Source organism: Corvus moneduloides, chromosome 9 (genome assembly GCF_009650955.1).
Source record: "Corvus moneduloides isolate bCorMon1 chromosome 9, bCorMon1.pri, whole genome shotgun sequence".
NCBI lineage: Eukaryota > Metazoa > Chordata > Aves > Passeriformes > Corvidae > Corvus > Corvus moneduloides.
The window spans coordinates 7,155,754-7,176,209 of record NC_045484.1 but is presented as its reverse complement, the minus strand read 5'-3'; the positions used below and the strand labels follow the sequence as shown (position 1 = coordinate 7,176,209).

General features: G+C 46.5%; 1 protein-coding gene and 1 long non-coding RNA gene across 3 annotated transcripts in view; one reads left to right on the top strand and one right to left on the bottom strand.

The window, feature by feature from the left end:
• Window positions 1–576: 576 nt before the first annotated feature.
• Window positions 577–4,260, bottom strand: LOC116447737. Its single transcript, XR_004241676.1, has 2 exons — window positions 4,172–4,260; window positions 577–2,697 (listed from the first exon to the last, which is right to left on the bottom strand). It is a non-coding gene; the product is annotated as an uncharacterized LOC116447737 (long non-coding RNA).
• The window catches only part of NOTCH2 (notch receptor 2), an 83,124-nt gene continuing 66,327 nt past the window's right edge, over window positions 3,660–20,456 (top strand). The window contains exons 1-2 of one of the 2 annotated variants that reach the window (XM_032117201.1): window positions 3,660–3,763; window positions 13,197–13,278. In XM_032117201.1, the coding sequence (XP_031973092.1) occupies window positions 3,682–3,763; window positions 13,197–13,278 (164 nt within the window). In that variant the 5' untranslated portion in view covers window positions 3,660–3,681. Of the gene's footprint in view, window positions 3,764–4,287; window positions 4,376–13,196; window positions 13,279–20,456 lie in introns of those variants that run through there. The other variant, XM_032117202.1, reaches the window with a different exon arrangement.

The following is a 20,456-nucleotide window of genomic DNA, read 5'->3' as shown; positions in this document are numbered from 1 at the left end:
CTCCAGGGGCTGCTGAGAGCAGGCAGCTGCGGGTAAGGCAGAGGGTACGAATTCCCCTGGCGATTAAGCAGCAGAGGCGGAGAAGGGAGCCCAGTGCATTCCTGCAGGGCTTGATGCAGGAATGCCTTTGCACTTCTCTGTTTCTTTTTAAGATGAGGCTGGCTGTCAGGTAAGGTAATCATGGCATAAGCCAAGTCATGTGGATGTTAAGAGTTTGCAGATGAGCCACAGGACAAGCTATTTGCAGCACAGGCACAAGGCTGCCAGCCCTGAGGATTTTGTTGGAAGCTTCTCTCCCTCCTGCTTTTCTTAAACCTCTTGGCTGCTGACATCCTGTAACTGAAATACCCTCAGCTTCCATTTTAATGGGGTTCCAGCTTTTCTGTTCACAAAAGTGAAAGCTGGGACATATGACTCAAGCATGTTTGTCCTAAGGACCCCAGATCAGGGGCAGGTTAAGAGGCAACACTTATCTGGGATAACATGTAAAACACTGCGATATAAGACAGGCATTGGGGTGTGGGCCTAACTGAGGTCTGAATGCCTGAACCACTGCCAATGTCACTGAAATGTTACTGCAAGAAAACACAATTTATTCTGAGCAAGCCAATACAAAGCTGTTGAAATCAGCAGTTCCTCCAAGGCTAAGGACAGTACTGCCATGATCCACACTGACCAGCTACAGACACACGAAAAGCACCTCAGAATGCATTTTCATTATTCAAATGCATTTTGCTTTCTGCGAGGAGAGCAGGGGAGAGCACTGCAGAGCCCTCAGCATGTCTGCCTGGCAGAATTCCCTGGCTGCTGAGAGGTGGGGCATTTGGGATGTGAGGAGATGCTGCCCCTGTGGGCTCTCCCTCTGAGAAAAGTGCACGGATGCTCTGTGGAGCAGGAACCAGATTCACGGCAGGGTGAGACTCCAAGTGAAGCCGTAGAGAGGGCCTGATCTCCCCCAGTCTTTGTCAGATGAAGTGCCAGGATTTCCCTAGTTGCTGGGGCCATTTAACTCTGCTGTGGATATGGAGCCTGTTCAGCTCTCCTAATCCCTCCACTGGCATCGCTTCCAGTGCCAGAGGTCACCCAGCCCTGTGCCAGGCACCCTGCCCGCCTCCCCTTGCCACCCTGGGCAGCCGGGGCTTGGTCCCCGCACATGGGTGAGACACTCCGTTGGCAAAGAGGGGCAAGGCATGGTCAGAAACCAGATGGAAACTGCACGAAACCTTGCCAGAGCTCTCCAGTTCCTGTGTCAGCTGCTGGTCTTCTCTGAGTGGGAAACTGGGGGTGAGGTAGTGTGTAGTAGGGCTGCATGAAGATGAAGAAATACTGAAACACATTTTCAACTCTTCTGTATAGGATTTATTGCTTAATGACAGGATCATGGGGATGATGGGGAGCTCATTGAAGAACTTTGACATGGGAACACAGTGGGGCCCATGTCCCTGTCCCTTTCTGCTCTGCTTTGTGCATTCCCTCCTGGCACAGGCAACTCAGCTTGCCAGGGCAGCCAAGAGCAGCTCGGCCCTCACCTTCCCAGCAGCAAAATCCACTCTGTCCATCTGGATGCAGTCACTCCCAGCCTCTATCATGTAAACGACCCACTGATGGCTACTCTCATCCCTTTTATCTCCCCAACAGAGCTGCCATGGGATGCTCTCTCCCATGAGCAGCTGAATCCATGTGCACCCATGAGGGCAAAGGTCAGAGTGGAGAGAGAAAAGCAAACAGCAGGTTCCCCAGACCCACAGGAGGGAAGCAACATCTTCCCTCTTCCTGGCTGGATTCTCCCAGTGAGCCTCAGCTTCCAGCTGGAGCTGCTTGCTTCCAAGAGCTGTGCCAGGGAGGCCGTGGATCCTGGCCATGTGCTGGGGCTCAGAGCCTTGTGCTCAGGCAAAGTGAAGCAAAGTGGAGGATGAGCCACCTCAAGGTCGAGGTGATAAGTAATGCTCAGCACTGAGGGGAGCTGGAAAAGGCAGCTCTTGGTGAAACACCAGAATTCTTCCTGGATTTGCACTCAGGAGAGGATCCCCAAGCCCTTTTTGTTGTCGGATTCCCTGCCTGTCCCTCCTCAAACTCCCAGCTTGGCTTTGTCATCATTTTAACTTAAGTGCTGGTCAGTGCCACTCGTCATTTTATATGTGGGAAGTTTTGGGGCATACTGGGGGTCTGGCCTCCACCTCAGCAGGTGAGGAGCTGCAGGGAGGGCAGTGTGCCAGGAGCAATGCTGTGGAATGGCCGTCATGGCTGTGAGGCACAACTGTCTGCCCACAAGCAGCTGTTGGAGCGGCGATGGGAAGCTCTGGCAGCTGTGCAGAATGGTGGGGGAGTTGTCAATGTGCTGCACTGGAATACCTGGAAAAATCATAATGGGGTTAGGGCACTGACTGTCCAGCCCCATGCTTGGGAGGAACTCCGGGATCTGGAGAATTACGGGGGAAAACAGTGAGGTTTATTCATTGCCCCCTCTCTCCCCCAGACCCGGTACAATCCTGCCTTCACGGCCAGGCTGCCATGTCAGCACTGCACACAAAGGGCTCTCAGTCCTCGGGAGTCTGAGCCAGGGCAGAAGGATTTTTAACGCTTTAAATGATAGCTAAGGACTGGGAGGGATCTTGAGGCTGAATCCATCTGCTGTCCTCCTGAGACCTCTTCTGTGGGAACTCAGGTCCTCCTCCTGGGCATTTGCAGCAGGAGCAGCTGTGGGGGTGAGCCATGGGGCAATGAGCTTGTCCGTCTGCTCCAGAAGATTCCCTGCTCACTGGGGTGAGCCTTGGTGGCTGAGGCTGGTTCTGGATTTCCCATCCCGATCCGGGGAACACTCCAGATCCCCGCCCAGCAGCTGCCTGCACCCCACATCTGAGCGAAGGGCAGCGCAGCATGTCAGGTGGACAGCCTCACTGTCCTCCCTTGTGGGTACTGGCCACTGTCGCCACCACCTCGCAGAGGCACGGCGTGTCCGGCTGCCCTCACCCTCCATTCCCTCACCCTTGCTGCCATCCGCTCCTATCCCCACTGCCCCCCATCATCCCTCCTCCCCACGGTCCAGCCCCCTGTGCCCCCATTCCGACTGTTTCCTGTCGTGCCGCACGCATCCCTGCACTTCATCCCCACTGCTCTGCACCATTCCCCATGCCCACGGCTCAGCCCCCCGGGGCCCCATCCCCACTGCCTCCGCTCCACTCCCCATCCCCGGTGTCCCCCATGGCCCCCCATCCCCACGCCCAGCCCCGCTCCCCCATCGCCCCCATCCCCACGGCCCAGCCCCGCTCCCCTATCGCCCCCATCCCCACGGCCCAGCCCCGCTCCCCCATCGCCCCCATCCCCACTCCCAGCCCCGCTCCCCCATCGCCCCCATCCCCACTCCCAGCCCCGCTCCCCCATCGCCCCCATCCCCACGGCCCAGCCCCGCTCCCCCATCGCCCCCACTGTCCCCATCCCCACTCCCAGCCCCGCATCCCCATCGCCCCCATCCCCACTCCCAGCCCCGCTCCCCCTTCCCCGCCCCGTCCCCGCCCCTCAGTCCCCGCGGGGTGGGCGCCCCCTGGCGGCGGCGCGGGAGGGGCGGGGCGCGGAGCGACGCGGCGGAGGAAGCGGGGGCGGCGCGCGCGGCCGTGTCCCTCCGCGCGGGGCGGGCGCCCAGATCCCTCCGCCGAGCCCGTGGCGGCGGGAGCGGCCCTGGCCATGGCCCGCGGAGCGGGGCCCGCGCTCGCCGCGCTCCTCGCCCTGGTGCTGGCCGTGCTCCGCCGAGCCGAGCCCGCCGCCGGTGAGTGCCGGGGAGCGCGGGGGGGGGGGCTGCGGCAGGGCTCCGAGCGAGGGGCGGCAGGGCTCCGAGCGAGGGGCGGCGCGGGGAGGACCGGCCACTCTCTCCCGGCGTCCGTGTCGCCTCCCCGCGCTGCCGCCGGGGAAGGGCACCGGGGCCGGGTGACATCGCGCGGGGGGCCCGGGGCCGCCGGCGCTTTGTGCGAGCGGCCCCGAGCCGGGCGGGCGCGGGTGCCGGCGGCGGGCTGAGCCCCGTGGGAACGACGCTCCCTCGGGAGCCGCTGCCCGGGGGAGCCGCGGAAGCCGCCCCTGGCTGGCCGAGCGCGGCAGCGATGGATGCGCTGCTCCCGGGGAGGGTCGGGGCTTCAAAGCACGAGAGTGAAGGCTTTGCGGCGCCCGTCGCTTCGCATACCTGCGCACCGAGCCTTTGTTGGGGACATTCCTGCACACTTAGAGAGAATCTCTGCGTGCCCTCCTCCTCATCAATCCAGGCGCGATGAAGCCATGTGTGCACATCTGAGGGAAGTGCCGCTTTTTGTCACTGTTTCCCCTTGCACGCTGGCGTTTGCATTATATTTGAAGCTTGTCTGGAGCGCTGGTTCATAAGCCATAACTGGTGGGTTCTGATGGAAATCTCATGGCACTTCCAGCTTTACTCCGGAGTAAAGCTTGTGCAGTCTTGCACCACGTTAAAGCTATCGAGGACCAGCAGTCATTGATTACTTGCGTGCCTTCTCATTCCTTCTTTTTACTCTTGAGAGGCTGGGTTGCTTTTCAGATGACTTATGAACAGTGCAGCGATGAGAGAGAGTGTTAGTGGAAGTTGTTTAGGGCTGAGCAAGCAAGACACCGGTATTTTCAGTAGTTTTGTTGTTCAGTATGGTTTTGGAGTGGAAAATGCTGTATGCAGAGTTTTAACCACTTCTTGCTGGTTTGAATAAGAGTAGTTGGGTCAGTCAATCGATCTGTTTTGACTTTGAAATGGTCAGTATTTGTCTCCTGGGAAAAATGTTGTTGGGTTTTTTTCCAGTAATCCCCTCTGAAAGCTGATTTAGTTTTGCTAATATGTTGCAAGAAGATAATTGTAGTTAAAAAAAGCTGTTTCACAAATGTGTTTCGGCTAGGTTTGTTCAAAAGGAAAATTATAGGGTCTCTCAAGGGTAGGTGTCTTAGAAATACGCTTTTGTGATAGTATAGACTTGTGGTGCATAGTAGCACTGTTATTTCTGGAGATGGCTTACACAGTCCAGTAAGATAGAAAAATACTAATTTTCTAAAGACTAAATGTCATGTCCACTTAGTCAAACTGTACTTTCATACGAACAACTTAGCAGCTTATTGCTGGCCCTTTCCCTGAGGGGCCGAGAGAAGTAGCTGTGGCATCACCTGTTGTCACTTGCCTGGGCAGACACCTGAGGTGGTTGAGGTCATCCCATGCTGCCGAAATTTTTTGCCTTTGTGGGTGAAATCTCTTCCTGGTGCTGAACAAAGGCTGGTTGGCAGAGATGACAAATCCAGGCTGAAAGTGACTCCTGTTGTTCGTGAGATACTGACCTGCATCTGGTTCCTGGGAGTGGGAGCTGCGGCTTGAATTAATGGGAAAGATGAAGTCACCGAAAGGGTATTTTCAGGTGCATATTCAACTGGCTTGATGCTCTTGTGCAAGAGAGGGCAGGTACCTGATGTCAGCCCTCTTGGTCAATAAATAGGAGGCTCCTGGATGCACGGAGCGCTATGGTTTGGACTACTCAGCCTTGTCTCATCATGCAAGCCCCATGGTGTAGCAACTCGCTTTTCCAGTTTAGTTTTGCAAAGGGCTGCAGTTGAAGGTGCAGTAAGCTGGGGTGGGGCAGCAACACCTGCGCTTTTGGTGAGGATACTCACCTGATAATTGCTGTGAACCATTTGCTTCTCTTCTGATCAGGCAGAAAGATCCTGGCTGTTAAGCCCACCCTAATTACCTGCTGTCGTTAACTCTGGTGCTCTGCCTTGCCAGGCTGCTACTGCCTGCCAGCCCGTGTTTCTAACAGGTTACAATCCATTTTTAATCGGTGCTGTGCTGGCGTGGACTGCAGTTTGAGGTCTTTAGTATTCACACAGAGAAATTTGGAGGACTTCAGATAATGCTGATAGTGCTGGTCTGCTTGACATGGATTTGCTTATGGGAGAACAAGTTTGACTTGATTTTCTGAAGGTGTTACCATCTATCAAATTTGTTCTTATCAAAGATGCTGATTTAGACTTTCAAAAGGGAGCGTTATGAGAATCTGGCTAACTCGCATCACTTCCTGCAGGGCATCACTTAGTCAGATTAAAAATACGTGAAGATCCTCCTGCTCATGTTCTCAGGACTTGAATCCTTGGGAAAGGAGGACTCGCCTCTGGTGGCATTTGGCATTCGAATCTCTTTCAGTGGATGGGTTGGGTTTTTGTCAGCTTCCACAGCTACTGCCCTCCCTTTTTTTTTCATTTGCTGCTGTTGCAACAAGTGGATGATTCTCTTCAATAGGCTCTGGTCCTTTTCAGATTCTCCCATTTCCAAAACTGGTGTCTGTGCCATGAGAGGGTGTGGGTGGCTGGACTTTGAGTCCAGGATGAGGTGTAGGTGGAAAAGCAGCAGCAGTTTCTTCTGGACTCGGGAATCTATCTTACTTAGCATCAAACCCAAGCAGTTACAATAGTAGCTCTAGGTGAAACATCATTTCCTTTAAATTTGTACTCTTGGCTAATTTGTACTCTTCAGTAGAGCATTGATACAGTGATTATTGCCACGGCTCCTTTGGGACGCCTTAGGGAAAGGTCATCCATGTTGTGGAAAAAAGAGCTTTCCTAAGCACATGTGTTGTATTCTCAGTTTCTCTGAACTCACTTTGAAATCATCTTGCCAACAGAAGTCAAGGGCTTGTCTGGGAGCAATACTGCTCATATCATTCTAAGCAGAGTCATCTGAGATTGGCAGAAATAATAGTTCGTTCTGTTTAGAAAATAGTCTGTTCCTAGGGCACATGTCCTTTTTTTAGACTGCCATGGGGATGAAAAAAGAGCTTTGTATCTCAAAATGGCACGGGCATCTGCTGTTTGTTCCATGCATCTTCCTCTCGTCTCTCTGACATCACCCTGGACGGCTGCGGAAGCGCTGCTCGGCACAAGCAGTGGGATAACATTTCTGCACGGGCAGACATGCTCAACATTCAAATTAATAAAGATTTAGTGCTGCAGAATGACGGAAGACTTGGGAGAAGAGGCGAGCATGGCTCCTGACTGCCAGATTGCCATGGAAACACCAATACCTCTTCAGCTCTTTAATTGCCTTCCCTACATTTTTTTGTTGAAAACTTTTTTTTTTTCCCCCTAAGTGCTTTATGTTGCAGTTCTGGATTTTAGGCATTTTGGCTTTGTTTGGAAAACTGCAAATGGGGGAAGGCAGCGAACAGTAGCTGTGTGGGGAGATGGAGAATATGGTGGCTGACAGCCTTTCAGACTGTGTTACAAGTTCATCCTAAATTCAGTATCTATTATAATGTGAGTTTTTATCAATAGTTTTTCAGCAGCAGCAGTGTCACATGAACTGCAGCTGCATCTGATACAGATATCAGTGTTCCTGCAGCTTTCTGGGCCTAAGACCCTGATGACGAAAGACTTTACCTCTACCTGTGAATCTCCACGATGCTTCCCAGCTCTGCTTTTAGGAGGGTCAATTGGTAGTTTTTTGCTGATCCTAGATGTTTGAAAGAGAGATTTGAACCAGATGATGGCAGGTCATGGGGTTCTGCATGTCTGAGAGCTTCATGTAGTCAGATTTGCTACTGGCATCCTCAAATTAAAAAAAAAAAGCAACCTGATGAACTTCTAAAGCAGAACTTCTTCATGTTTACAGGCTTGTTCTTCTGAAATCCACTTAAATATTTTCTTTTCAAATTTTTTGCACTTGCCTAGAGAATTTGTGAAGGAAATACAGATATTAGAGTTTCCTTTCCCAAAAGGTATAGGTTGTTGTTTGAGTGTCTTCTCACTCCTCTGAGCTCTGCTTAGCTTCTCAGTTGATGAGTCTTGCATTATCCAATTGATTTCAGGCTTTTGTGTGTAAAAACAGTGGAGATGTCTTAATCTGATTAAAGCAATTCACTTTACAGACTATTTCCATGCCCTGTAGACAAGCTTTGTCTTTAACTACTACCCTCTGTGTGTGAAGTGCAAACTGGTGAGCATGTTTAAATTCCCCAAATGTTAATGGTTTCTAAATCTGAGCTGAGTGTAAGTTTTTACTGCATTTTCACAGTAAGGATTTTTACCAGTTTGCTTCTTCCCCCTCCATGTGCCTGCCATAGGATGATCTCTTCTTCAGAAAAAAAAAAAAAAAAAAGCTCTTTTCCTATTTTCAGCTAGCTGGTATTTACTAGTGGGTTCTTCCCTGCTATATAATCTCACTGAAACTGTAATCTCATGAGGTTAGTGAATAGCATAATTAGTCCTTTGTGGTTTTCCTCCAAAATTTGGTTATCTTTGGGTATTCTCTCCATATGTACAGTGCTGCTTACTCCTTACCACCTCTTCCAGTGGTTGTTTGTGTGCTGTGCAGTGCTGCTGTGGAAGCATTCTTTCCCTTTCTGCACATCGAGGACCTTCCTGCAGAATGTACCTCATGTTTCAGCATTAACTGCTTTTTTCACGCCCTGTTTTTCCTGAAGGGAGTCAGCAGCTGTCTTTCTCTCCCTTGGAATTTGAGACCCCCTTGGTTTGTTGTGTAATTGGTGTTTCTGGCCATGCTGATGGTTGTCCTCTTCAGAGCTGATCCACCTCTGACGAGCAACCCTGAGCATTGGATTTTCCATGCGTTTTGTGTTGCTGTTGTTAGAGGGCTTCAAATCCTTTTTCCTCCTCTCCCTTAATACATAATGGGTAGCACGGTTGAAATGACAGGCTGTTTCTCATGAATCTCAATCGAGACAGAAAATCACTGACTGCATAAAGGTTATAGAAACCTATTTTGTCCTTTAGCTTTCTGTCTAATCTTAAATGTGTTTTTAGCTTGACTTTTTTTCTATGTTCAAGTAGGTTGTTTTCCACCCACTCCCACAAGAGAGCTTTTGAACTTATGGGCAGGCTTTAACCACATAGGACAAAGGTCTCGGTTCCGATATTGTGTTTCTATGAACATAAAGAAACGCTTATGGACAGAAAGAGGAGAGAGAGAGACATATAGTGTCCTCCCAAGGAGAAAGCTGTACCAGCAGCTCAGCTGTGTTCTCTGCTGGGACATTACTCTCCCCTTATTTAAAATAAAACCTTTGGTACAGAGCCTGCACCATCTGAGATGCAGGATAATAGACCACAAAGCTACAGGAAATCAGCTTTATAATGTCTCTTTCGTGCAGCATTAATTGTTTTGGTTTTTTTCATTTCTATTTCGGCTCTACTTTTTGTGAACTTGTGGGCAAGGAGTTTAGTGGCATTACTTTCCTTTGGGTAGTTACAACAAAGCCCTTTCAGACTTGCTCTGGTAATGGCTTGATTTCCCTATTGCAGAGTTCTCCTAAAAGCTCAACTCTGACAGAGCTTCTGATCTTAATCCTACACTATTTCTTTTAATTTTATAGCCCAGAAAATATTTGAATTTATAGAAGGCAGATGAAGTGTGGAAACCAAATCACAATGTCCAGATCATCTTGGCATTGTAAAGAACACTGAGGTGGAATGAAAACTTTCCTTTTCCCCCTAGATTTTAACTCTCTTTAGCCAGAAAGAAAAATTAAATCTAGGTGGAATTGTGCTCCAGTTGTGAGCTTTGGATTTGGATGTCAAAAATCACAGCATTCCCTGTAGTGTATCTTGTGCTCATTTTACAGCAGTGGTTATCTGGTTTTCCCTCTGGCCTTGGAAAATAGTTTTAGTAGGATGTTAAATGTCAGGTTAGAGTTTGCATCTCAATGCAGGCATGTGCAAGGGTTTGTATGGACTCCAGGTTGAGTAATATCACTTATAGTGTTCACCCTGCCTCCACTCAAGAGTCCTTTCCTGAGAAGTATCCTTCAAACTTGGCTACAGTGGCTGTAGAAATTGGGTACTCCTTTCTGAAATGGCCTGCCCTCTCCATGAGAAGCCAGTCTTTTGAAAACCATGGGGTGTCTTCCCAATATCCCTGTAATATGCCTAAAATCCATGAGGCTAACCCACCTTCTGACAGTCTTGGTGGTTTTGCCAGGCTATGGCAAGCCCAGAAAACCACCCAATTCACCATTTCTGTTTGTGTTAAACACTGAAGAAAACTGTCAAAAGCAGCTGTCAAAGCCTTGACAGTGTTCTGATGCTGTCTATATATGGCTTCTAGAAAAGTGGCTTTATCTTTTCAAGGCAAGGCTGCCTTCTCTCATGCTGTACACACCAGAGTATTTCCAGTTAACACAGTGCATGTAGCAAAACAAACTTTTTGTGCTGGCTGAGGTAGAAGGTAGTTTCTGGTACTTTTAACTTTTGATCACAACATGGTAGAGTAGCAGAGAAGTAGCTTTTGAAGTGAGTTGTGTTGAAATGCCTTGGTTTTGCATCTGTTGTGAAATTATGAAAGATATAGTGAAATACAGGAAGACAGTGCTTTGTGCACAGAAATGCTAATTTTACTGTGAGAACTGTAGTGTTCTATTTCCCTTGTGATTTCTTTTTTTCCAAGAGAAGTCACATGACTCTTGAATACTTATTTTAATGTAGAATATAGTTACATTTACATTCACTTCAGCTTTAGTTGCATTTCAAAGTGTTTCTGTTCAGCCTGTATTAGTCTAGAGATGAAAAAGTACAAAGTATTTTTGTGTTTTCTTGGCTTCTTTTACTTCTGAATTACTATAGGCACAATATATATTTAAAAGTTTATTATCCCATTGTCTCTGTGAAAGAACTGTAAAGGCTGGTAGTAGTTTAATGACCTGCTAAACAGCAGTTCAAGGTGGGAATAGTTTGTCAAAAACCTGAGCAAAATTAATCATTACTTTGCTAAAGCCTCTCTGCTGTGTCTGTATTTGGCCTAGCAAGCCAAACTGGAATCCTTGATTTGGATCCTTACTGTGACCCCGAAAGCCATCAGCCTCTCGTTCCCCTCCGTGCAGTTGTGCTGGAAGGTGTTTTTGGCCAAGTGCTGGTTAAGCTTTTACTACGTGGGTTACAAACTCAACTGGCTGCTCAGTTCTCACTGGGGACGCGGGTACTCGATGAGATTACAAAATTGTGTTTGAAAGCATGAGCACAAAAGAAATAATCCTCTGAGTATTTGCTTCACTGGCTTGATTGGTGTGAAAAGAATGAAAATTCAAGGTAGTGAGATGAGAATACCAAGCCTGCTTCCCTTCCTGGCTCTCTGAAATGTGGCACAGCTCGCTTTAACCCTCTTCCATTTCCCCAGAGTAGCCGGGGTGGTGGGAGTCGTTGGAATCCTGACACTTCCCCTTGGACACAGTGCAGTTTCTCGTGGACACGGTGTAACCGAGCCCTGCTAACTAGAGCTAATCTTTGCCGTGAAAACAAGCTGCTGCAGTGTTAGACAGCAGCAGATGAAGTTTGGAGTCAAAGCCATGTGGATGTTGCGGTTAAATGGGATAGAAATTGTCAGACAGGTGCAAGTCAGCGTGTTTCTGCCCGCTGTGGGGGGGAATGCCATGCAAAATCCGTGTTAATATTTCTGTCGCTTAGTAACCCTGACCTCAGGGGTTATCTGAAAGGGGCTCAGAGTGGAATTTTGTTCATTTCCTGAGAGCTCTGCAGAAGCAGCACCATCCAAGTGCCCCTTTTTCAGAAATCGAGTTAACAGCAACAAGCGTACTTGTATTGTGGGAAACACTGATAATTTTCCTGGGGAGCTGGGTTTAATTTAACTGTATTCTCTGTAGGGATTGCAAGTGTGAAACGTTCCTATAGTGCCTTGTGGTGTGTGTGACCTGTTTATGTGCTCCAGGGTTATTGAGAAATAACACTTCAAGCCCTGGACAGCAGAACCGGAGTCTGTTCCAAGTTGTCCAGTTGCTGGACTGAATTTGGTTTGGTTGCAGGGAGAACTTAGTGGGACTGCTGTGTTAACTCTTCTGTTTCTGAGTCTTATTCCTTAGTCACCAGCATATCGACCTCAGTGGTGGTTTGGACCAGTTTTCCCTGATGCCCTTGCTGAGTTTGTACTGAAAATTTAATACCACTTGAGGAAAGGAAAAGCATCCTTAAAAAAAAAAAAAAAAAAGGGGGCAGTCAACCCTACAACAGCTGGCTCACAAGTAGGCAGTTTAGATGGTTGGATATTATTGATGTCTCTAGGTGCCTTTAATTAAGATTGGTTAAATGCTTTCCCAAACGCAATAAGGTTGTGGAAAGGGGATCTGTAAAGGCATGGAAGTGTGTGAGTTTGGGGCCAGGAGACAGAACTGGAGGCTGGGAAGAGCTTGTGCCTTCTTGGTATGTGGATAAGTTTAGGATAGGACCCAGCTGATCTGATTCTGAGAGCTTCATCTGGTAGTTTGGTGCTATTCAAATGTCAGGCTGTGGTCTAGGTGGACTGCCTAAATTTTTGTAGTTCCAAAATGCCCTCTGCTCCTGCAGAGTTTCCACAGTTCTCACCCTTCTGGTCACTTTGGAAACAGCTACCGAGTGCATAATGTCCCTATGAAGGGAAAAACACTTGCCAGAGCTGGAGGTTCCATCAGGACAGACTTCACTAGAGCTTCCAGTAGACTTGGATAAAAATTTACTGGCCCTGAGCTGTGTTGTACTTAGTGCCTTTTTAAATACACAGTAGTGAAAATGTCAAGTTAGAGTTACAGAGCATCTCCTCCTTAGAAATACCAAATTCTTTGCTGAAAGTTGTTAACAGCTCTCATGTTTTCCACTTACTCACAAACATGATCCTGTCTGAAATCAGAGTGCCACAACAGTACATGTTGCAGCAAATTCTGGATTGCTGGTGACATTCAGCATGTCAGCTCATGAGGGTCACATGCCCTGTTTCAGTGCCTGGTGTCCCTAGAGATAGTGAAAAAGAAGGAAAGGATTTGAGACAAAATATTCTGGAAGAAGGCTTAGGAGTAGCTGCTTTGTATTTCAGAGAATTTCAGTCCGGAATTTTGATCAGAAAGCAGTGACTGAGGACACTCAACCCAAAGTATGCAGGTGCTGACATGAATGTCTTTGCAGCTTGCTGAAATTACTGCACACTTTGCTTTGAAAACCTACCTTAAAGAAATTCTGGAAAGATTTGGTTGCCTGATGAACAAATCTGTATTTGATTCTTCTTTCAGTCTGGCTCTTTTGATGCTGCCAGAGATGAAATTAAACTATGTGATAGTGTCTTTGTTTTTGTTCCAGTCCTATAAAATTTTCATTCTCCCAAATATGCTAATGAAGCTTTGACCTGACATGTATTGTGGCTACAGGTTTGATGGTTGTTTTCTTTTCTTTCCTTTCAGCTCTGCAGTGTATGGATGATTCCAAGCCATGTGTTAATGAGGGAAAGTGCATTCCATATCAAAATGGTACAGGATATTGCAAGTAAGTTGGTTTCATTTCTAATCAATTTAATTACCCATTTTCTTTCCTTCAGGATCCTAGCCAGGAAGGAAATGTGAATTTTAAAGATTTTTTTACTGGGTTCTTTCAGCCTAACAGTTTTAGCACAGTTGGTGTTTCTTTATAATACGTTAGTTCTTGTGGGCTAGCTTTTTGTAATGTAAGAAATCTGGAATTCTTGTTCACTATTTGGGTTTGGATCTTGTCAGTTGGATTTCTTTGTACTGGGTTGGGAACTGAGGTCAAACCAATCATAGAGGTAAACTCTGTACCTTGTTTCCAGACCCACAAGCTAAGTTGAAACTTGCTCTCCATCTTATAGCCTGCCTTACTTTATAGAGCTTCAGCCTCAATTTGAATATTTTTGAGGTTTTTCAGAACTATTCTGCACTCTGAGGTGTGCCAATTCCCTTCTACTGCTTGAGAGCAAATAATACCTGTGAGTTGCTAAAACACACTAACAAACCCCCCAACCAAACATCCACATTTGTTTTCATCATGTAAATTGATTTTGGTAGATGTTGACACCCTTCTTCAATGGTGCCTTCACTTTGTTGCTGCATGGGAAGCTCATGAGCAGGAGCTTTGGCAGGGTGTATGTTATCTGGAGAATATCGCATCTATTTAAATGCAGTTCACCTTTCAAACTGCAGTACTTAGATTTTTTTTTTTTTTTAATTGAAGTGATATTTTGCCAGAGGATGAATCCTCTCTTTTTGGCTGGGTTAATTTACTATGTCTGCGTTAAACAGATTATTTTCTAAAGATTGTTTACTCCATCAGTTCAAGTTGTGTCATTTTCTAGCATGCTAAAACATTATCTTAATGCCAGCATTTTTTAAATATTAGTGAATTTTCTTTGTTGATTTAGCTTGGCTAACACACAGCTCTGCTCTTCACACTTCTCTACACTTCCATCTTCCCTAACCACAACCTTTAGTTCTCTATTAGTGTGGTACATAAAGCTCAGTGTGCTTAAATTGCACCTGTGGCACACAAAGGGGAAATCAAAATCTAATTTGAGGTTTTTCTCAGCTTCGAATCAATACCTGATGTGCAGAAAGGCCACAGAAAAGCAAACATGTAACTTGTTATTCCCTGTAGGTTTCTTCTAAAACTTCTAACTCTTGCTGCTTCCTATTCTTTTCCTTTCCATGCTTTTACGTTGATGTCAACTTAAATGAGCTGCCCTGCTGAAAAGGGAGCTGGAACTTTTCATGCATTTCACTTGTATTCTAAGAATGAAACAAGAAATAGGTGTCTTTTGTAGGTCTTTCTGATGTGTACTTAAGCATGCTAGTCTGGAGCCAAAGTATGTAGATCACAATAAAGGTAATAAACAAGACTGGTGTTGATATTGGTGCTGCTTGTACCTTCCTAAGGACATTTTCTCCAACTTGTGTGTTCCTCTTAACCACGTCTTAACAATTGTTTTTTACAGCCTAAACTGGTTCATCTGACTGGCTTCTGCACTATTTGTAGTGCAGTCCAGATCTTGACACATTTCCCTCATTACAATGGCAACTTTGACCACTGTTACATTTTTTAGCACACATTTATAACTCTAATGCTGCCTTCTTCCTTGTGCAAAGTGTTCTTGCAGGTTTTAAGCCAACCGCTCCTTCAAGAAACAGCTCAGTTCCTTTGCAGGTGCTATATTAATTGGAAAGACTAATAGAGAACTGTATACAGAGATTACTAAGTGTCTGGTTTTTAGTTCTGGCTCAAGAACACTTTTTTTGCAGAAAGGAAGGAAAAAGGTAGCAAAACCCACCTCAATTGTGGAGTCTCTACCTTTAGCAAGCTGATTCTTAGCATCCTGTTTTGGTTTTAACTTTTTTTTTTTTTCTTTCCTGCATTATGAGGAACTCTGAATAGGGGAACTTTCTATCCGGTTTAGTAACCTAAATGACTTTCTGAATTTTTGATGGCTGTAAGAGTAGAAATGTTTTGCTCAGGAAACGGAATTTATTACTAAAGCAAGTAGCTTGGCTTCTAGGTCTGCAGGATCTCTCAATGATTAGCAGCATCTCCACCCCTTCCACTTTTTTCAAGTTATCTGCAGTACTTCCTCTGCTGGGCAATAAGTTATTATAACAGGCTCTCTTCCACTTTCTGTATCTCCTCTTGGCTGAGTTGTTTGTTGTAGTGTGTGGTTGGATCATCCCGTCTGTCTTGCTGTCTCCTAAGAATCAAGTGAACTGCTGAGGGTGAACCTACATCAGCAATAACCAAATGTGATAAGATATGAGTAAGCACTGATAACAAAACACCTAGTCTAGATATTTGGCCCAGCAGTGGATGGCAGCATATTGCTGAAGCAGCTTTCTTTGTCTGAAAATCCTGTGGCATCTACTCCATTAAAAGAGAAAGCTGGTTTTCTGCTAAGAAACCTTTATGATGGTGTATCTGGCATCTGTTATGGGAACAGTGATTGTGGCCCTTGTAAGGAAGCTGGGGTTGGAGTTTTATCAGATTGCTCTTGTGAGCGCCCTTTAAGTAGCTCTGTTCCCCTGATGATGCTGCTGGCCCATGGCTGTCATTCTGTGGCCCTGCTCGATAGAGTTACTGACCTTCTCTGACCTTGATTTTATATTTAGAAAATTACACGTTCCTGTGTTTGCATCTTCCAAAGCCAGATTTTTTGTGTGAGAGCTCTTTCTACACTCATTCAGTGACTCTCAGGGTGAGGATGCAGGCCTTATTCCACAGAATGTCTGTATCTGCAGCAGCAGTGAAGGAGACCCATCCTTCCAAGCTTTCTAGGTCCTGCTGTGACAAAAGACAGTTTCAGTTTGGAGTTTGGCTTTGCTTTGCACTGTGATGGGTGTTTTGTTGTTGTGATGGGTGGGGTTTTTTTCCTCAAAGCATCTCCAGGCAGCCTTTTACATGTTGAGGTGTCAAACATGGAGGAGCCTTCTTGCATCCTCTCACATCCAAAGAGAAGCAGGGTAACAGTTCCTTGCTGCTTAATGCCAATTGTGACCATCACAGCAAAGCAATTTCTAGTCTCCCTGCTGCTGGATGATTGGGAAGCTGCGGTAGGAGGAGTCCCTGGGATAGTGCTGTGAACTTGCAGCCTTTCTGCAGTTGCAGCAGGCTGGGAAGGAAGGTGTGGGTACAGGGAGCTGTTTCAAGGACAAGCGGAGCAGAGATTTTGGCATCGCTGCCTGCTGTTTTCTGAGCACAAGGATCTGCTCTGCTGCGGGTGGATGTGGAATTGGGCAGTGCCTCTGCTTGGAATGGGGCAGGGCCCTAGAGCAGAGTCTCTTTACTGATTTCCCCATGTTCCACAGCTGTGGCCTCTCCCAGCTTCCCACCCCAGTGGCAAGGAGCAGAAACAAGACTGTGCCAGGGAGAGAAGCAGAAGTGGGAAGGGAGTTGACATAGGGGTGCTGCAAGATTTAGGGAGGAAACTGGGCATTGCTACTTCTTGTGCTTGGCAGGCTTTGATGATTGAATTTTTGACCTTAGGACTGTTGCAATTTGTGTATCCAGAAGGGATAGCTGTACCGCTGTGAAACCAAGTACTGCTTAAACACTAAGGTCTTTTGTTGCTCCTGATGGTGTAAAAAACCATCAGAGCTGTGCTTAGTCAAATGGGGACACTGGAGTGCCAAAAGGACGGTCTCCTTCAGCACATCCTTTCATGCCCCAAGCTGTCAGGGTTCGTACAGCTTTGTGTGCCTACCTTTCCTTCAAGATGGATCTTCATAAATGAATTTTTACTTGGATTTAAGAGGACTTCTGGGGCTGAAGGCAAGATCCTGGACTACAGAACTGCTTCTGAGACTGCAGCTGATATCTGCTTAGGATCTGTCTCAAGAGACTAATCTCTCCTAGACTAGTGAATGGGGAATACCCATAGGAGACCTTGTAGCAGGATGAGGTCTCAGAGTTTTCCAGAAGAGGCTAAATGCAGAAGTTGAGAAGTTGTCCCTTTCTGAGAATGGTCTGCCCTTTTCTGTTTCCTTCTGTCTCCTTTCAGAAGTTAAAGGAGACCCTTGAGACTAGGGCAGAGGAAAAAGGGGAGAGTACACGCACTGCTAGCTTAGATTCTGGGAACACAGTAGTGATTTTTCAGTCATGATTTTCTACTGTGCATTACCTGTGCATACCAAAAGCTCTTCAGAGCTCTCATGGGCAAAAAAAGCTGAACTAAACGTGGTCGGTTCAGACTATGGCTGCTGTTGCTCCATGGAGCACTGTGGAATGGTTCTCTGTAGAGGCACTTTCTGTGGACTGGGAACAATAGCTGTGTGCTGCTTTAAAGGCAGGGCAGGGAGGCCGTCCCATCCCATCGTTTGCATTCAAAGTATGACGCATAAATGGGCGCCTTGAGACATGGGAAGGAGCGTTTGTAAAGCTAACCAGAGAATCCTGTTCTCCCTCCTGAGAGGAGGTGTAGGTGTGGGAGTCAGAACCCCGGAGCCAGAGGGAAGTCTGGTTAAAATCCGTAACAAAATAGCTGAGACCCTTCTCACGTTAGTCATCAGACAGCATTTTTTCTCTCTCTGTGTCGAAGCATCTTCCAATCAAAGTGGAGGGAGTGTTGAGTTGAAGGGGGGAGAAGCAGGACTACGAGGAAATTCTTCCCTTCGCTTTTTAAATTAAAACCATCTGCTTTCTTCTGTGCATCTCCAGATGATATCATGGGCCTGAGTAGAAAACTCCCATGAAAATCAAACATCTGGAAGTCTGGTTAAAATTGTCTATAAGGTGCATTTGAAGAGGCTGTCTTATGAATGTGCCCAGGCAAATATAGTACAGCAGATGAGGAAGTTTTTCCAGCAGACCAGGCATATTTTCCAGAAGTCTATTGAAAGCAGGAGAGAACTAAGTTTTGGAAGGTAGCTTCGATGTAGTTTCATGGCAAAAGAGGCAAAAGCACAGCTTTTTGTGAGTCTTCTACTTTGATTTGCAGCATTAGGTTGTTAGAATGAATGCAGCTCTCTGGATTTGTGGATGCTTCAAATTTGGATAAATACCTTAGTTTTGTTTTTACATCTCTTGTTTAGTTCCATGAGAGCCTGAGCTAAGGCAAATGCAAGCTGGAGCTGAAAAGGAGGAGGGGGGAAAAAAAAAAAAAGGCTGAGCTCTAAAGTATTTGTGCTGGAAAGTAGCCCAGAGAGAGTAAAGGAGAAGCTTTAATTAGAAGCAGCTGCATAGCTGATGCAGCCCACAGGACATTTTCCCATTTCAAACTCTTTAGCTTTCAGAAACCATGATTTGAATTAAGTTATATGTGAAATTTGTTCTTAAAAGATTAAATTCCTGTTGAAGTAGGTTAAGAGACCTCATGTGCTTCCAGAAAGTGCCAGAACAAACTTCATCTTCCTGTTTCTTTTTCTGAGTGTTAGATGGAAAACTGAGGAGAAACAGTGGCTTTTATTTGGAAAAGATTTGGTTTCCTGTTCTGAGCATGTCATTTGGAGCTGACACAAGCTGCTATGATTTTAAGCTGCTCTGTAGACAAGTAGGGTTTTTTTCCTCTCCTAAAGAGAACTTGAAAGAGTAGGTTGGGATGAGAGCAGAGCAGGGGTGGTGGGAAGCTGGAGCTGCTGTTGAGTTTAATCATATCCTTTAAAAATGTCTGGACTTAGACTGCATGTTTTCAGTTTTTGCCTCTATTTTTAGAGAAACAATGTGGTGCCCAACATGAATCAGGAGCAAATATTTGCAGTTTGTCTACACCAACATTTAGAACTAAATTACAAGTATTTGTGCCTAGAAATGTTGATGACAGGAGACATGATTGAAAATCTGGACTGTAGGTTTTTTGTCCTTTAACATTCAAAAAGGATTGCACTGAATTGCTGGAGGGCAAAATAGCATAACTCTGTGACCAAGCACTTCTCCAGGAGGAGAACAAAATGGTGGGTACAAGGGCCATGTGTACCTGACCTACCAGCTTTCCACATGCAGGCATGTTCCCTCTTCCAAATATAAAGAGCTAAAGTTAAAAGAGTTCTTGCTGTTCCCTCTTGAAGCGCTCCCTCATGTTTTTCTGATTAGCCTCAGAAGATACCAGAACAAGCCTAGTCTTGGAGTACTCTTCAACTTTGTACCAGAACATTTGTGTACAAAATGCTGGGCTGTTTGTGGGTGATGGTTGTCTTGTTTCAGAGCACACATCTCAGCTTTTCTTTTAATTCATACCAGAAATACTCTTAATCAGTGTTTAGGCTCCCTTCTCCCTCTTGTCTAGGGGCAACAGTTAAATGCACCTTCCAGTATCCCTGAGAGGAGATAATTTTGGGGGTTTGTTTACTTGTGGACAAAACCTGAAATGTTCCTCTAGACTTTCTGGTTTGTTTTACAGCCTTTAAATGAAAAAGCACTTTAGCACTTAAATTCTAGGTGTGTTTTGGTTTATTTTGTAGTTGCTGGTGGAGTGGGTGGTGTTGGAGGAGCTCTTGTTAGCCTGATGAGATGGCCTAGGTGGGGTTCTGTGAAGTTCTGGTTTGTTGCTCTTTCTTTCATGGTAAAGAGAAGTGCATGTCCTGTGCCTGCAGCTGTTAGTCCGAGGAGCTTGGTGTGCTGCTGCGTGGTGGTGATGAAACCAGGAGAAACCCCTGTCTTGTAAGTCTTGTAAGACTTTTGGGACTGAAGTTCAGTTTGTCTTTACGCAACCATCAGCTGCACATAGATGTCCAGAGACATGATTTAACTGTGGTTGCCCAGACGGTCTCTGAGCAGAGCCAGTGCACCGTGTGCAGGCTTGAATGCCATGGGAGTCGAGCAGTGCTCCAGCTTCTGGCACAGCTGTCTTTGCCGGGTGCCAGATTTCGATGTGATCCAGCTCCTACAAAGCCGTGCTGTAGCCCACTGGCGTTTGGACTGATTTCCAACCTGAAGCAAGGAGAGATTTTGGATGTTAAAGGAAGCCTATAGCACTGTTGTGGTTTAGGCCCAGAATACCCTGAGACTGCCTCTTGTGTGATGTGGCTGCAGCTCACGCTGACCCACGGCCTTCAGCTATTACACCAAAGATGGCACAAGAGGCAGAGGATATTCTGCATTGGTATTGTCTCAGGATTTGCTTTCTGAAACCTTATTAATCCTTCCTTGCCCTGCAAAATCTCTTCTTTCATGTCTGTTCCTGGGTATGAAGTTGAAAGTATTAAGGTATGGTGAAAGGAGCCTAATTTGGGTGTGGG